General features: G+C 34.1%; 1 protein-coding gene across 5 annotated transcripts in view; it reads right to left on the reverse strand.

The window, feature by feature from the left end:
• LOC106469640 (protein capicua homolog) overlaps positions 1–19,432 on the reverse strand; it is an 87,111-nt gene that overhangs the window by 30,446 nt on the left and 37,233 nt on the right. For all 5 annotated transcript variants that reach the window (XM_022398216.1, XM_022398215.1, XM_022398218.1 and 2 more), the window contains exons 8-11: positions 17,457–17,688; positions 14,440–15,591; positions 12,802–12,898; positions 2,922–3,125 (exon numbers count right to left, since the gene is read on the reverse strand). In XM_022398216.1, the coding sequence (XP_022253924.1) occupies positions 2,922–3,125; positions 12,802–12,898; positions 14,440–15,591; positions 17,457–17,688 (1,685 nt within the window). The remainder of the gene's footprint in view (positions 1–2,921; positions 3,126–12,801; positions 12,899–14,439; positions 15,592–17,456; positions 17,689–19,432) is intronic.

Consider the following 19,432-nt stretch of genomic DNA (forward strand, 5'->3'; position numbering starts at 1 on the left):
GCTAAATGCTCAATAATTAAAAAGAATTTCATAAAATTTAGTAAATATATGCTGAAAAAGTAGCAATGAATGATAAATAATAACCATCCACCCATATGATTCTTTTGAAAACTTGAGCTAGAAACTACTGGTCTAGTTTGCTTGGTCTAACCAATACTTATGTCTTTGGACATGCTTTCACCCTATAGTTTTGCTGCTCTAAATGAACCATCTTTAATCCGAATGACAGGAAACTAAAAACAGTCCACCTTTACTCTTAGGTGAAGCTGTAGTAAGAATTTCAGACCTATAGCTCATGTGACTTTTTACTCAAAATTGTGTAGTTTTTCTTGAATAACTTTGCACATGTGGCTTACATTTAAACCAAATTTGACATCTACTTGTAGGATGTAAAGATCTATCAAGATATCAAATTTGAAAAAGTACATAAAAGTTAAGTATGTTTTTCTATCAAATAAACTTTCTGTACTTTCAGTGTAAAGAAGAAAAAAGAAATTCAATCAAAATTGGAGATTTGATATTTTGCGTATTTCTTAATGGATTGCCTTGAAATTTAGTATGTGAAGTAAGGGTCCAGTGGAGCACATCCACTAAAAACATGTGATAGTTTAGATTACCACAGACCAAACTACAGAAAGTGGAAACTGCTAAACTATCACTCCTGTTAATAACACACAGTGTGTCTTGCAGGTTGTTTTGGCTACACAACATACTACTGTGTGTGTCTTGATATAATAATTTTGATCTGTCCAAAATAAATATAAAAAATAAACTGTTAGTTAGCTATGGAAATTTGCCAGTAAAACAGTTTATACAATATAATTTTAGTTACATTTGGGGTATAATTTTACATTTACTAAGAAAACAAGTTAAATAATGAAATAATTTCTTGTTCATTAGGCCTACTGTTAACCTTAGTTTTACACCAAGAAGAATGCGTTCAGTTGAGCTTGGAAGTGTAGCTCCAGATGCAGCATGTCCTAAGCCTATGGTACTCAAACTGTGGAGAAGCCCCACAAGGGGGGGGGGGGGCACAGAAATTTGGTAGGAGGGTGTGCAACTATAAATGTAGAAGCATATAAATTATACCTGAAAATACAAATTTAAATATAAAGACGTTTTAAAAATACTATAGAAATATGACTACTACTTAGTAATATAGTAACAACATATAACATGGAAAAGTGACTTGTACAGTTAATATATAAATAGGATGTTGAGGAGTGCAACAAAACAAATGTTCAGAAAAGGGAGGGACAATAAAAAAATTGCACATCACTGTTCTAGGTCTAAAAGGTTACATCAGATATTTTATTCTATCATACTGCAGGAGTCTGAAAGCTGGAAGACTTTCATATAACGTGTGGTTTCTTACATTATTAAAAATCAAAATATTAATTATAAACATAAAGAGGCAAAACTACTTTTTACACACATGCATAAAGGCCACTGATTAAAATTCAGCCATCAACATTATTACTAATTGCGTTATTCCAGCCTATCAAAGTGAAGCCTCTAGATAATATATAACATGAGTCATAACAATAAACATTAGAGCAAACAAATTGACAGAAGTCATTCAGACCATGAAAATCATCACTATCCCCTCTTAACGGGCATTAAAATTACCAACTTAAGCTAACTGTAGCCTTTCCCTTCACTTCCATATAGCTATCCAACAAATTTTTGAACCATTTATACTACAACTACATGCCATGGTATCAGGCAGACCAATCCCTGATCTTATAACTAACAAACTAGTAGTTTTGCTCAAACAAAAATCTAAAAGTTGACTTTAAAGCTTATATTTCCTATTTCCATAAATCAAACTTATTATTCTGCCTTTTAAACTATAACAAGTATCTTTTAGATTCTCAAGATTTACTAAGTCTTTTCCATAACTAGAACAAATTGATCTATTTAGAAATCTCCTATTTTTCATTAATATAAAAAAATAACAATAATAGAAAAAATACTCTAAAAATGCTCCAATTAGAATCCCTTAAAAAATGGATATCTGTTTAACTGTTTGATGCTTTGAGCTTGAAGGTAATCAGGGTATTTCTTTAATGATACATTTCTCTTTTTTTGTTCATATTTATAATCCTCAGCACCTCCATTTCTCTAGTATGTTTCATAATCTTTAAAGATTTATCTTTATCATTCCCTAATATTTTCTTATCCATCCAGTAACTCTTTCCATATGGGGTCAGTGAATTATACAACCTTGTAACACCAAACTAATCATTAGAGTTTCCATACTATAACTTTTAATCCTTTTGGGATGGGTCACAAGTGAAAGGCCATGTCAGCTCGTTTGTGTACTCACATTCAAAATTTTATTGAACTACTATTTCATGAATTTACGTCAATAAGTTTGGTATAAAACTGTAGATTATAATTTAAATTTTAGAACTATACATTACTCAATTTGTTAATTTAGAGGTAAATATTAAAAAAAACGCAGATAAACATCAATTTTTGAATGGAAGTAGAAACAAGCCCTTACAACATAATTCATCATTAAATAGGTATGAAACTCTTTTGAATAAAAACAAATTCATAAGTGAAGTGCAGTTAAAATAAAAGTTGCTTAATCCCAGAATAAGTGAAATCAAAAGGTATAAAGATGTATAAATTTAGATTTAACTTGGTAATTAAGGTTTAGTTTACAAGTATTTGTCAATACTGTTGAAATTAAAATAAATTAGGATCATGATAAAACTTGTCATTTTAAAAGTCAAAATAAGAAAAAAAAGTTTATGCAAGTGTACTGCTTTAATACTTCAGTTGGAAACTTGCACTGTTAATATCATTACATTATCTTGATAGTGAACTTGGCCATGTTATTATGGTCTACCAGTATCACTTATTTTTTCATTTGACACCTGGAGACATAGGTAAAGGAAACTCATATTTACCTAGTTGCTGATGGCAGAAATACTCCAGATGTTGGTTTAGCAACTGGTGAGGACTGTGAGACTCCAGTAACTTGAAGGTGGGGGCCAGGAGAGGCTAGAGTAAGGATATGCGATGAAATTACTGGGATTCCACCAGAGTTGCTGACAACCTGTATACCCTGAATGGCACTTGTTGGGCTGTTTGCTAAGGGTGTTGAAGGTGCACTAAAATGTAGATAAAGAACAATCATAACTTGAATGATGTTTATACAGATAATTGCTTATTTGTAAATGGTTGCATTGAAGTGAGAAAAATAAAGGAACTAACTATTCTCTGAGTAGCAATTTTAATGACTAGCATTAGAAATTGATAGTGAAAAAAACATATAAATAAAACGATTTCAATAAAAACTTGGAAATTGACATTAATATTCTGATAAAATTAAAGCAACATATGTTAACAAATCCAGGTGTCTAAAAACATATTCATTCAACCCTCTTGTTATGGGCTCGGTGGATTATACTGACCTTGTGGTCCCAAAGTAACCATCAGTTACAATCCTATAACTTTTAATGTGTTATATGTATCTTCAAGAAATTTGGCAAACTTTCAGTAAACATTACGAGTCTTTTGTACACAAGAAATCATATTTGTTGATTAAGCATTTTTGCAAAAATTTGTCTGTTCATATACAGAGTCAGAGTGTTGACTGCCCTAAGTGAAAAGTGATTTTCATGATAATACTAAAGAACTTGTCTTCATCTGAAAATTGTGAAATTTCACATATTGTAAATACCACACTTTTTTTTAGTAAAACTTTATATTTTATCTGTTATTTTCTCTACCTCGACTCTATACTAATTCAGTCAGTTTGATCAACCTTGTAATCATCATGAAATGAAATAAATCGAAATTACACTTTTTTTCTTTCAAAAATGACTGCAAGTTGTAACATGAAACTACAATTGTTTATCCTAAATAACTTAAAGCTTGTAACAGTATATATCTGTTTATAGTTAAATTTTATTTTTTTATTGCTATTTCTTGTAGCTCACTCAGCTAACATGCAGCTCACATTACCTTTTTGAATTACATAACACGCAAGCATATCTCATGAACATTTTTTTTTCATTATCTTACCTATTATTTTTTGCATTTTAGGTACTTTTATAATAATAAATAAAGAATACACATGAAAAACAAGAAATACACTAGTTACCTGAGTCCTCTAGTTTTTGCTGTCAACTGTTGATGAAACTTAAGTATACTTTTTTATACTAATGGTTCTACTACTACACAAAATAATTTTCATTTCATTAAATAATGGCCCAAAGAACACAGAATAATAACACCCACAAAACAAACAATGTCCTATAACTATAATAACTTTCTGGCTTTCTAACTATGTGATAAGTGCCTTTAAAAACTCAGCTAAGCTAGTTCATGTGAATTCCATGAGAACAAATTTCAAACTGGAGGTGAAATATACAACTTATGTTAAATTCCATACCTCTTGGAAGGGTGGTAAATAAATTAGAGAAGAGGGAAGACCTAGAGACCAAATTATACTATTCTCATACAGGATTTTAAATATTTCCTTATAAAATTAAGAACTTAAAAACTTATGTAATATCAAAATTGGATTTATTAACTATGTTTTGATGACAAGTTTAATTATATACATTGATAATAAAGTAGTTTAATTACATTTTCAATGTAACTTTGAAAAGTCATGACATGCACACTTTGACCTAGTTGCCCATAGTGAGTGAGTGAGGGTTTAACTTCATCCAGTAATTCTTCTGACAAAACTTATAGTATATCAGCAAGAACATGTTAAACTGTTGTTAATTCCACACAAAAACTATACCTTTGTAGCTTTCTTTTCACAAGTAAATTTCATAATACTTAAAACTTTATCCTTTTCATGCATTAATGATTTCCCTATTCATCCATTACTGAATAGGTGGTTAGAGCATCAAAAGGAGAGCACTCCTTTCTCAACATATTTGACTACATTATTAGAAATTTCTCAAGCTCCTTTACATTCTTACTTGTGTGTTCAAGTAATGAAAATAATAACCACAATGTAATAAGTTTCAATATCTCAGAAAATGTCATTAACAGCCTTTAATTCATTACCATTCTTAACTTTGTAAATGTTAATGTAAAGCCATTTCTGTAATCTTCTAAATATATAAAAGCACTTACATAATCTAAGAACATTTTATAAGACAATTACAGTATTCAATTTTATCTTTTTAATATTAGTAAATGTAGTAAGCTTTCCTATAAAAATGTTCTTATTTAAATATCTTACCAGTCTACTTAACCATTTCCAAACTGGAGAAATATCACTAATATCCCCCGATTTTTCCCTTCTCACAGCAGAAAGATTTAAACAAATTGCACGAAGCTTAAAGCCTTTATGTACATAACATATTTTTCATAAACAATGCACAAAATGTAACTGATAGAACACAAAGAAAATTTTTTTATACAACTCAAAAATTTAATTTATTTACTATACTCAATAACTGAATACAAATTGTACCACAGCATACAATTAGATGTAGCCGTTTGAATCAGATCTCAATTTTTGAAAAGTACAGGCGCTAAGTGTTAAAAGTTTCCTTTATTGCATGCCATCAGCCTTTTGAAAACTCCCACCTAAAATTCACATGAAAACACGTGATTTCACACTGCTGCTAAAACCTCCACCAATAGGAGTCTGACACACCTCCTTACACAAATACTCCCTCTACATTCGAAGCAACAAATAAAGGTGCACCAGGAAAGTGAGGAGAATGGGTGGAAATGTGTACAGCGGTGAGTAGCTATCAGAAATACATTTTCAATTAAGGAAAATGTTAATTTCTGATATGATCACTCACCTCCATACAAAGAAAACTAGAATCCCATGTTGAGACAGTGGAGGAATCAGTGCAAAATTTATAAGGATGGACTCCCTTCAGCAAGCATTCAAAGGAAGCCCCTACGGTGTGACACTCTATGGCAGCGGCTTTATAGGGGCACATCCATGGGAAACTGCATCTCATTTCATCCAGGGTATATTTTTCACCTGTAATCAGGAGTAGAAGAGGCAAAAGGCCTGAACTGTGTTACAAGGACAGGCAGAATATATACATGACTGTCCGAGTACTTGCACACAAGTTGTTGGATGGCCAATATGTGTAATGAGGTTGAGGCTCATTCAAACTGTACCTTGTATGCACGCCTCCTCAACCATCAGTCTCTATGGGTCAAAATCAGCTATGGGAGAAGGGCACTTGTGTTAAGTGTCTATGCACAGCTCCTTCAATGTCTGAAACTATGGACCCTATGCCAGTCACAGGAGGAGAGCACCATATTGAACACAATTATTATGGATACTTATATAACTACTATTCAACCATCAGACTCTATGGTGTGTTGCCTGCTGTGGGAGTAGCATGTTACAACACGGTTGGATACTAAACTGAGAGTTAATGCACTGCAAGAGCAAGAAATATGATAAATAGAGATATAATATATAAGAGCTTGGTATAATGATATGTGTCCAAATTCCATTTGGAGGTAGTGATGTATCAATATGAAGTGAGGTGATCTGGAATACACTCCAGAAACACCCTTGCCCTTCTTCTCACTGTAGAGGTACCCCTTGTTCTAGCCCCACTGTTAGGTCCCAATTGGTGAGTATTCTCCAAGGTCCACCATTTCAGCACTGGGAGATGGTATATTGCAAGGATTTTTCATGCTTCACTTGAAAGGGTGGAGAGAATTTGTGTAGGAGAGACTCGGAGAATGTGCCTGGATTCCCATCAGGTACCTGCCGGAAAGGTCTTTTACTGGAGGCAGTACAATGGGTAACCGTGAAACCTTATTTTTAAAAGCCAGCAAATGCTATTTAGAGAAGTGGGAAGATGCACAATTCTGGTGCTGGATTTTTCTATGATAGTCCATAGAATGGATAGTCTGATTGGACTGGAATGTCATATAGAATTACCATGAGTAGAACTCCAGTGGTCTTGCAGAACAATTGATCCCAAAATGGGCACTGTTTGAGCCAGGGTGGATGGTGTGACACTTTCTGTCATATGAGCTTGATGTGAATTTTTGGTAATTATACCCTGGGAGGCAACACTAGCTGCCTAATGGTATCCAATAGTGATTGCAAGGTAAGAAATATGTACATTCATCTGCTTACAGATAGGGGGTGGATTGAAGAATAGCTATCAGCAGAAGCTGAAATTCTAATGGAGACGAGACAGCCAGAAGATACAAATAGTAACCAATGAAGAGGCATGGGTAGTCCACATGAGAGCCTAGAAAAAAAGAGAAGAGTAAGAAAAATTGTGATGAAAAAAAATTGAAGAGAGGAGACTTGTGAGAGCATACAATCATCTGCCTTCAGAAGGGCATACACAAGACATATGAACTGGCAGATCCAACTCAATAATGGGGTAAAGAGAGAGTCTCTGGGAAGAGGGGAGATCCCAGGTATGAAAAGACAGTGAGGGGAACCACAAAATGAGGAAGAAAGTGACAAAGCACTGGGACAGGACAATAGTATATGTCCAAATCAGAAATAACACCAAAAAAGAAAAATAAGAGGGGACATGGGAGAAAAGGAGTGAGCACTGTTCCCTACTATGGAATATGAGGGAAGGAAAGACTGGCTAGGATGAAGAAGATAATTATGGTAATAAGAAATGGGAGGATATAATGGCATAGATAAATGAACAATGGCAATTACAGGCAAGTAGGAAGCAGACTAATGTGCTAGAGAAAGCAGAAACATCTGATAGAAACAGGATAGGGACTCAGGTAGTAGCTTGTTTCTTTGTTTGCTTGTTTGAAGTTAAGCACAAAGCTATACAATGGGCTATCTGTGCTCTGCCTACCACAGATATCAAAACCCAGTTTCTTGCATTGTAAATCCACAGATGTGCCACTGGGAGGTGAATCTGGGTAAGAGCATGGAAAACCACAGAGATAATACAGTCTGTTTGTGTGCTTGTTAGTACTTAAGCACAAAGCAACACAATGGGTTATCTGTGCTCAACCCACCACAGGTATTGAAACCCAGTTTCTATTGTTATAAGTCCACAGACATACCGCTGCGCCACTGGAGGACAGACAATACAGTCAGGCAAGAAGTAGGAAGAGGGGCAGTGGATAAGGATGGAATGAAAGAGGGTAGAAAAGAGCCAGAGAAGAAATTATTCTAAGATATCCAGAAAAGCAGAAGGTGGATGAAATATCACCAGAAAACCTGAGATAGAAGAGACATAAGGTTCATTGGATAACAGTCCCATGAAAGAGGAGGAATATGTTATAATGCAATGAAGTCAAAGGGAAGTCAATGAAGTCATAGTTATACCAATATGATAAGTATTCCCTGTACATTGGCACACAAAAGTGGTAGAAGGATGACAGGAGTGAGACAAAGGGATAGCTATATGATCAGGAAGGTGGACTGGACAAATCCCATATGTGAAGATAAAGGGATGTCATATTCTAAGGAAAGAGTGATGTATGAGGGTGGATCAGCAGATGTTGAGAAGACAGCCTGCAATAATGTGTGGTGCCCCAAAGCATGATAGGTTATGAAACCTCCTCAAATGGAAAAGGGCCAGAACTATGTCTGAACATTATCTTCTATGTCTACATATTAACGAGTAAGGAAAGAAGATTAAACATGATCTAGCATGAGTACATGTTAAGGAGTCAGTAGCCACACTAAACATTAAGTATGTGTGACATATTATGGAGCAAATGAATTGTCTAAACCCTTTCTTCTAATGGTACATGAAGGAATAATTAACTAGATCTAATCACTATAGTCTATGTGGACATGTTAAGGAGTAATGAACTAAGACAAAACATTATCCACTATGTGTACATGCTAAGAAGTAATGAACAATAACAAAATGTTGTGTGTGCATGTTTTCTCATAGCAAAGCCACATCGGGCTATCTCCTGTGTCCACCGAGGGGAATTGAACCCCTGGTTTTATTGTTGTAAATCCAAAGACTTACCACTGTCCCACCAGGGGACAACAAAATATTATCGTCAATGTATGAAAAGTTATGGAGTAAACAATTATTAAGGTCTTGGGTGTTGCTAGCTGCAAAGAGGATGCTGCTGCTTTACAAAAGGGTTTAGATCATTTAGTGAGTTGGGCAAATAAATGGCAGATGGATTTTAGTTATAATAAATGCAAGATAATGCATGTGGGTTATCAGAATTTGAATTATAAGTATAATTTGGATGGGAATAACCTTAACAGTGTCATAAAAGAAAGGGATCTTGGTGTAATGGTTGATCAATCTCTTAAACCATCCAAGCAGTGTGCTGTTGCTAGTGGAAAACAAACAGGATAGGTTGTATCTACAGAAATATTGAATACAAGTCTAAAGAGGTTATAATTTCATTGTATAGGTCACTGGACAGGCCATATTTGGAGTATTGTGTTCAGTCTTGGGCTCCTTATCTTAGGAAGGGCATTGAATTGTTGGAAAGGGTTCAAAGATAGGTTACTAGAATGGTGTCTGGGATGGAAGGTTTGTCATGTGAGGAGAGATTAAGATCTTTGAAACTGTTTTCTCTTGAAAAAAAGAAGTGTTAGAGGGGATCTGATTGAGGTGTTTAAGATTGTAAAGAGAATTGAAAATACTGATGTATCATCATATTTGATACTTAACAGTGAGAACAGTAGGACTATGGGACATAAATATAAATTTTTAGCAAGATAGGAGTCATCTTCAGCTAAGACAGTTTTATTTTTCTAACAGGGTGGTTGGCCTTTGGAATGAGTTGCCTTTGGATGTTGTGGAGGCAGTAAATGTAAATGAGTTTAGAGAATGGGACAGTTGAGATGGACCAACAGGTTCCTTGTTGTCCCTAAACATTATGTTATATTATTATGTCTAAACCCTATCTTCTAATGGTACATAAAGAAGTAATTGACTAAGTCTAATCGGCATGGATCCGGCATGGCCAGGTGGTTAGGGCACTTGACTTGCAATCTGAGGGCTGTGGGTTCGAATCCCTGTCTCACCAAACATGTTCCTCCTTTCAGCCATTGTTAGTGTAGTTCAAATGTTGTAAATTGACACCATGTTACTCAAAGCTTTCAAATTTTCTCATTGTTTTGGTGAGTATTGTCACATCATAATGCCTTGTAGTTTGTAGAAAGTTCTAGGCCTCAGTCTGGCAATATATATTAATAGGTGACCAAGGAAGGAAATAAGAAGTTAGTAAAAGTAAAATCAAAAAGTGAAGTTTGACTGCATGATTGTGAGATTAGTCATAAAAAGTATATTGTGGCAATTTCTAAAGTCAAAGTATCACAGCTAGTAGTGTAATAACAGAGACAGAGAAGAGTAATTTGTCTTTTTAAAAGGTGTTTTAAAGTAAGTGAACCTGCCTGTGGACTTTGATGAAAAGGAGACAAATATTTAAAGCACTAGATACAACTGTGATAACCAATAGTGTAATGAATTTTTGTACATATATTATTATTATAAAACAAGTGGAATGTGTGCTGTCCATTTATTGTTGAAATTTATCTGCAACAGGTCACAGAATCTGGCCCTATGCAACATAAGGAGTAAGGAACTATGACTAAACAACAAAGCCTATGTGTTATATGTTAAGAAGTAATGAGCTATAACCAAACATTACTATCTCAGTGTACATGTTAAAGAGCAAGCAAATTTCTGTGTACATGTGCAGGAGTGATGAACTATTACTGAACATAATATACAATGTGGTATATATAAGGTGAGCGAGGAATAATTAGCTATTCTCATTCAGTGCTGACCTGTGTATGCAAAAAAAAATTATGCATGTCACAAGCCTTTTCCCTCCCCTCCATTAGAAATGACTCTTTCCAACATGTCTCTCATGCAATAAACATATAAAGTATTTGTTGGTCCAATCCTAACTGAAAGCATCGATATTCAGAGCAAGAGGATGAGGAACTGGAAACCAAAACAGAGGGAGATTGTGGTTGAGGGATGTGTCAAATGCTTCGATGTGAGGAGTACCCCACCAAAGCCATTGGAAAACCATAGGATCAAGAGACCACTCTGTCAGATAGATTCTGTCTGAATGGGAAAAGATGATCTGTGACAAGATTGAAAGCACCCAGAACATGATACACAATGATATGGATATCCTGTGTGTGGGCCCAGAAAAGAAGATCCAACGTGTGAAAACATAGGGGTCGAGAATGAGTGCCACCCTGGAGATTGATATAAGCAACCACTGTGAAATTGTTGGAATGAATCATTACCAGACGATATCTGGCCAGATGGGGGAAATGATCCAAGGCCCGACAGACAGCGAGAAGCTCCAGAGTGTTGATATAATAAGACTTCTAGGCTGCAAACCAACTACCCGAAGCCTCCTGTTGATTGACATATGCCCCCCCCCCCCATTTCTGGAGGGAAGCATCTGTGAAAATATGTAAATCCAAATGAGGAGAAGGGAGCAAGACACCCACCAACATCAAAGGAAGTTGAAAAGCGGAAGAGAAAAACACCCAAATGGATTAGATATTGGGTAGGAAAGACTTCTCCAATTTGATTAACCAGCTTACTTGAACTGCCTCTCAGAGCAGCTGAAGAGTAGGACAAGCAAATTCCTAACAGTAGCCAGTCATCCATATAATAATGAAAATGCATCCTGAGAGTATAAATATGATGAGCAAAAGCTCAAACCACCCAACAAAAAATATACAGGACCAAAGCAAGCCCAAAGGATAGAGTGTGAAACTGATAAATCATCCCTCAATGGACAAACCGAAGATATGGTCACATTCGCAACATCCATCTTGATCATCCATAATCCTGAAGAAAAAGTCCACCTGAGGGTGAAAAACGATTCCATGGTAAAACAAGGGATATTGAGAAAGTGATTGTGGCAAGACAAATCTATGACAGGCCACCAGTCTCTGGTTTTCTTGGGAACATCAAACATACCTGAGAAATCATACCTAAAAACACGGTATTAGGCCTAGCTGATTCTGCAGGTGGGGCATAGAAAGACATGGCAAAATCTGGGGTGGAAAATGGTTATCAAAATCTTCATCAGAGCAAACAGGTTTGGATTGTTCATGAGGAAGTGTGGAACTTCAGGAGAAGGTGGTTGACCCCTATAACAATCAATCTCTCGGTGATTAATTGTCACAGATAAATCCGAAGATGGCTTGCCCCCACCCACAGCCAGTGAAAAAGTGCTTATAGTAGGTGTAAGACCAGAAGTGATCACATTAATGTCAGAATTCATGGTAAATAATAAATCAAACAAATTGTTTGAGAGATAAGTATAAACAAAAGAAATAAAGACTGGAAAGTAAATTGAAAATAAATTTGTCAGCTGTATAATCAAAAACGATTAAAAAACTATTTTGGAAGTATAACTGTTAAAGTTACAATGATGAAGCACACAAGAGCAAAATTCAAAACATCTAAACACGAGCACTGCCAAACGAGAAGTGATAATTTGGTAAAATTGAATAGAGGGAGTCACATGCTTCATGAGTGTGTGTGGTACACTCATTGGTGGAGGGTTGTCACATGATGATTTGCATGAGAGACACATTGGAATGAGTCATTTCCAATGGAAGGGAGGCAAAAGGCTTGTGGCATGCATTAAAAATCATTTTGCATACAGAGGGCAGCGATGAACGAGAATAGCTAATTATATGAGTGGGGATTTTGGAAATCAAAGTTGGAACTTTTTTTTTTCCTCTTATCTTAGTAAATTACAACAAATAAATATTACATAAATATATTGAGTTAAAATGCAGAAACAGATATGCAGGTGTGCACTCAAAACTCAAAAGGTGTTAACTGGTCCAGATAAGATTAATTTAAAGTCACAGCTAACCTTTTGTTTCTTGCTTTCATCATATTGATCCCATTCTGATTATTTGGAGTAGATATTTGAACCCCACAAGATGCTGGCAAGAGAACACTGGGCAATGCTAGCAAAAAAAAGAAATGTAAGATGCTATTCATTAACAAGGTTTATTCTGAAAAATTTGCATTAGTACAAAAGGTAAGCCTTATTCTAAGATTCCTGTTTGAACCAATAATTCAAATACTAGCAGGACTAAAATCCCACCAAAAAATATAAACACACCAAATGTATAAGAACAGATAAGCAACTGTTTATCTTATGTAGATATCACATGCTCTCAGCTCCAGCATCTTCAAACTAATTTACTAAATTGGAATTGTTTGATATAAACTTATTACTCCTGTAAAATATGACTTTTTGCAAAACATAAGGATAATTCAAGACTGTCTACAATAAAGTCAGTGATAAAACACAAAACAGTGGTTCAAAGTAAAACAGATCATTTCTTAATTAATAAACCTTTCCAAAAGCAAAACTTGCATAAGATTTTTAATAATCTTCAGATCAGATTACTCATACAATAGCCTAAATGATCTAATAAGATTTTAAGATTTACACAACATTATCACTTTCCCTTCTGCATAATATCAAAAAACAACTTTTATGTTATGCTTATTAGTTCCTACTCAGCAACAATGTGCTTCATAGTAGACTTAAAGTATAAATGGAAAATCTTAAATGTTCAATCAAAAACACTAATCAAATTTTAACTTCACAGCCATAAAGTCAACTATACCACTCGGGTCACTTGTGAGGAGCCAAAGAAATGCTTAGTATTATTATCAACTGCAAGAATTGACTTATGTTAAATGAACAGATCCAGCACAGTGAGCAAAAATTTTCTCCTTTTATAAAACGTTTCATAAACATTTTTTCCATCTGTTTTTCATACTAACTAAATCATTAAAACTGCAATGGTTTCAGTATTGTTTGGAAATGAGCAAAAAAAATTTAATGTTTCTTTAGAATTTCGATGTTTTTCATTTAAAAAATTTGACAACTTTGAGTTTATCAGTTTGATTTCAATCCTTACATTTGATTAAAATATATAATCTCTTTATGACATTCTTGATTCAACAATATTTCCAACTAACTAAACAGTAAACTAAGTTTAATAGTGCAAGTATCTAAAAGGCTTTCATCTAGTCAACTATCGTTGACTCAACATCACCTGTCTTGCTCTGTCATTTATATTGGAAGAAAAAATTACCCATAGAGTAGTTTAAAAACATGCCTAGATTTATTTTAAGTAATTTAGATGTTTCCATTGTGATGCTGAGGAACACATAATAAAATTAATTTAGCACAAAACTTTATGTGTAGATGTTCCTAGCTTATTTATTCCTGTATATTGTTGATTTGGATTTATGTCTATTCTAGATGGCAGTATCACAATGGAAACATCTGAATTACTTAAAATAAATCTAGGCATGTGTTTAAACTACACTGTAGGCAATTTTTTATTTTAGAGTTATAGTATTCATTATTTTCTAAAAACAACATCTGTATATTATATATTTTTCTAGAAAGTTTAGTTAATTAGTTTAAACATGTCAATATAGTAAAGGGATGAAAATAACCTACTTTGTGACCCTAATATCATACCTTTTGTGACCGTTCCACCAGTAGTTTGCACAGGCAAAGAGGGGATAATGTACTGATATTTTGGTGATTCATTTGAAGATGTTTCATGAGATGCTAGTTGAATGTGTTCTGACTGTGCTGCAATGGCGGTCATCTGACCATCCAGTTGGCTTGATTTTAATACAAACACTGCAGGAGTATCTGCAGAACCTGGAATGGATGCTGTATGAGGCATGAAAGGAGTGTTGGCATAGTTATTCTTTTTTGATGGTGTAGACAGATGACTAACAACAAGGCCTGCATCTGTATTTACTGTCCTCATTAATGGCACTTGTTGCTGCAGATGATTGCTTCTAACTGAGGAGCTAAATATATTGGGTACAATTATAGTTGGAGAACAGGTCAGAACAGGATTAGGATTTATGGGTTTTGGAGAGAAATGATGGTTCACACTTCCAGGGGAAGAAGCTTCTCCTGAAACAGAAAAACTGAAGTTTGAGGTTATTGAAGTAGTGGATGCAGTGGCTAAGGTTGAACCAGGAGGTATTACAGTTATCGAAGGAATAGTTAATGGAGTGGGAAGAACAGTTCTTTGTGCCAACTTCTGGATTGTTTTATGTGGATTTTTTACAACAAATTCATTGTTGCTTGCTTCTTTGATCGGTTCATGTTTTGACTCCAACTGATCTTCTGAACACATAGAACTCTGGCTGTTAGTAACTGATGGGGAATAAAGTGATTTACCAGAAGGAGCAGCATAGGACTGCAAAGGAGGCATACTGACATAGTTATCTCCTTCTTTTTTTTTGACCATTTCTTTATTTTGAAACTGCAAAATCTTGTCACCGTTTCCCTTCAGTCCTTGGCAGAGCAATGAATCATCAGTTGTCAACTTCACCCTTGGAGACTGTACTTTAAACACAGCTCCTGTAGCTTGAAAATCAGAGCTAACTGAAAGAATCTGGTGTTGAGTTCCATGACCAGGACTTGCTTTGATTGGGGTTGGTCGATGAGCTACACATGATGGCAAAATATGCTTCATTACTGGAGATAAGTGTTGTTGTTGTTGTTGTTTGTTCTCTATCAGATGCTCACTATCTGAATTACTATCACTGTCAGATGCAGTTACTTTTTCTTGGCATTTAAGATCTACTAAATCTCCACAGGCTGCTTCTGAAAGAACCACAGAAATTTCTGAGCATTGTATTTAATAATCTCTCATCAATATTGAAAGTTTTTCTATCTCTAAGGGTAAATATTATTTTTCTTTTTAACTCTATCAGGATAGGTGTATTCCACCTCATGGGAAAAATTGCATCACTGAATTTAAAAACTTGTACAACATAAATTTATAGTTGTTCTTCTACATATTTAAAAAAAACCTTAAGAGTTCAAACTTATTTAATAAAAATATTTTATTTATTTGTTTTTATACATAAGAACAAAATAAAAAATCACAAATTTTGATTTTGGAGTTGATTTCAGCATGCTCTGAATGCCCTTTGCTTATTTACATTTGAATTTCACATAAAGCCACTTGAGGACTTTGATAACTGTCCCTAATTTTGAAGTAACAGACTAGAGGAGAGGCAACTAGTCAATACCACCCACTGCCAACTTGTGGGTTACTCTAATCGAATAGTAGGATTAGACCATCATTCTTACAATGCACCTACAGACCCAAAGTGTGGAGCATAATTTTTTATGGCAGTAATTGGGCACAAGCCACAGTACCTCAGATCCGCAGTCCAGCACATTAACTACTGGATCATGCTCAGCCCCAATCCCAAGAAAAACATTAGTGTTTGTGAATTTCCTGAATTTTTTATCAGCACAATATGGCACTTGTAGTCCCCAGGAGGAAAATCAGAATAATTTTTAAGAGATTGCACTAATTTGACTTCAATACAAGTGTAGTTTTATTGATTTAATTACCTATATCTAAATACATAAGCTCTTTTCATGCTCTTTTCACTGCATAGGCTAATATGGCTTCCACTACAGTGGAGATCCACATATATACTGGAACAAAGTGATAAAACTTCCACCACAATTAAAGCACTGATTTTTTTTTAAAGCTTGCAAAATGTTTGCTTTATCATTTTATACTTCATTTGAATTATGATGATGCAATATGATACAAAAACAAATGTTCATCCTGGAACATGATGAGGTAGGCTTAGTTAAATCAATTTGCACTTCACCATATCAAGTTTCATTTCACCAAGTAGGCCATTGTGTTAGGCTATGTTCACATTAGTTCACTATAAGTATCTTCTTGAATGGATAAAGAAAATTCCCAAAAAGAAATATAAAAAAAGTATAAATAAATGAACATAAAATCAATTTAAAACTTATCACATACATGAAATTAAACTTTCTGATTAATAATTTAATAAAAATTTGGCTTGAACATAATTTTGGTGTAGCAAAAAAAGTAATTTTTATTGTAATTCAGTAACTGTAAACACAGTGAAACTTTGTATGTGCTTTTCAATCAAAACAATGGTAAAATTTAGAGTTTTATAAGAATAAAACTTCATAAGAAATTTCTACAATAATGTAGAAAAATGCTGAAATCAGTAATTAAAATCTACATCAGAGATATGCATCTTAATTGTTTCTTTAAAAAGCATAATTCAAACAAACATCAATTATAAAAATAAGATATTTTATTTGCAGAACCTACATAATCTGTAGAAATTTCTTCTGAAGTTTCAAATTATTTCATGCAGTAGTTTCTTTTTTGTTTTTTGCTTGCAATGCAAGAAAAAAACCATACAACAGGTGCATCCATGCATTTGAGAGTTAAAATAACTACTCAAAATACTTTTAGCAAAAACACTCTCTCACACTAAAATTTGTATAGAGCAAAAAAAATTGCTCTTCCTCAAATCTTTTAAAGATATTTATAATTTTAAAATCATTCAGATGATTATCAAAAATTATTTAAATTTCGCCTCAACCAAAATTATACCTTCCTTTATTAAATTTTAAAATCATTAGGATAAACACAACTGTTTTATTGCTGCTTTCACCTTCTGCCCGATGAAAGCTAGAAGTCTCTTCAGGGTTAGCATGACCATTTCTCTTATCATCAATTTCCTGTTTTGATGTCTGATTTTCGTCACTAATGGCTTCAGATGTATCTGAGGGCTTGACATAAATTGACTGCAAGCTTTCTTCATTCTCTGGTACATCTTCAGTGTCTAACTTTGAAACATTAGGAGATGATAGCTCTGATGACAAAGACTGAGATCTTGAACATAGCTGTTTAGATATGATAAGGTTTATAATATTACAGGTTAATAGAATGGTACACTGCAAGTTATGTGTTAAACACATTTTTATATCACAAACATATGTTGTAGATTAATACTGTATAATATCTTAAAGACTTCAACCAGATGTTTCATTATTTTCCTAATCACACTACCAACAGTGACAAAAATAATTAATAAATAAAACCACAGTCCAAGGTTTTATCATTCCATTACAATAATTTCTACTACTTTAAAATCTACATTTATATTTAGTGTGTAACAAAATGTTTTTTAATGTACAAGCCCCAGACTAGTAGGCATGAGAAATGTAATAGTCTGAACTGAAGTTTTACTTGCCCAAATTTTGATTTAACTATATTGACTAAATTATTACATATTAAATATATATATTTTTTTTCATTAAAATGACTTCTTCCTCAATATTAGAAAACTAAAAATAGTATGACTTACTGCAGCATATGTGACATAGATATAAAATCTATGAGTAGGTTAACCAGTCTACATATGTGATAGACTGATATACCCGATGTGTTTAAAAATATGCATTAAATCAGGATATATAAAAATGAAAAATCTCTATAAAGTGTTCTAAGTGTTGGACTGTTGTGAAATTGTTTTGATTTTGTCATATATTGAGCATGGATAACCTGCCAAGAGATTTTTGATTTTTATGTATTTTTAGGTACTATAGAATCAGGCCACAGAGTTCCAAATGAGAATTACAAGACCTTTTTCTAACTTACATGTTAGTAATTGTGTCATGCATGTTTGTTTGTATATAAGGTTTGTGATGGATTAACCCATCATCAACAAACAGGTTACCAATCTTACAAAAACCTCAGTGACAGTAGATATTAAATGATTTGAAAGAAGAAAATAATAACAGACAGCATAAAGAGTTTAATTTTGCACACATACACACACATTACATGCAAGCAGTACTGCACTAGCCCATGGTTAGTACGCATGAAATTCACAGTAGCCCTAACTCAAAATTTGGTAGTCCCAGGCATCAGGTTAGTGGATTTTTACACCTCTAATATAATCACTAATTAAGTATTCATAGAGATCATATTATGAAAGAAATGTATGGTTCTCTTGAAATGGTATAGGTGATATCAAACGTGAAATCATTGAATTTCATTCCAGCAATGTTATGTTTAAATAATTAGTAAATGTTAAAATTTTTTTATGCTGAAAATTTATTTCCAATATAGACCTTCTCTTACACAAAGCATCTCGATCCTTTTCTGCCCTCTAAGCATTACTAAAATCTTTCAACAATCAGTGAACCAGTCTTTATACCCCATCAATTTTGTGCCATTTCTGAACATGTACATATCATGTGACTACTCTCCACCAATGGTATTGCACCAGCTATATTGGCACAGCTAGCTCCCTCTGTTATTCCCACTCAATTCTTACTTACGAGAATTGGCATGTTCTAAAAGAAGAACACCAGCTGTGGGAGTAAGGGTGAGAAGTGTGTGAGAGGAAGTAAGTACCTGTCATAAATACATTTGCAGTGTAAGAAAAATGTTACTTCCAATACGGTCTCATCTCCACTAGAATGTCACACTGGAAAGGTGGAGGGGCCAGTTTACGCACACAACACAGTAACCAAGTGGAAAGCAACCACTCAGAATGAACAAGTGTGCTCCAAGATGAACAAAGCACACAAGTGGGATACTGCACTACTTCTGGAACAGGTATGCTCTTTGCCCTTGAAG

This window comes from Limulus polyphemus, unplaced genomic scaffold, assembly GCF_000517525.1.
Source record: "Limulus polyphemus unplaced genomic scaffold, Limulus_polyphemus-2.1.2 Scaffold3588, whole genome shotgun sequence".
Taxonomy (NCBI): Eukaryota; Metazoa; Arthropoda; class Merostomata; order Xiphosura; family Limulidae; genus Limulus; species Limulus polyphemus.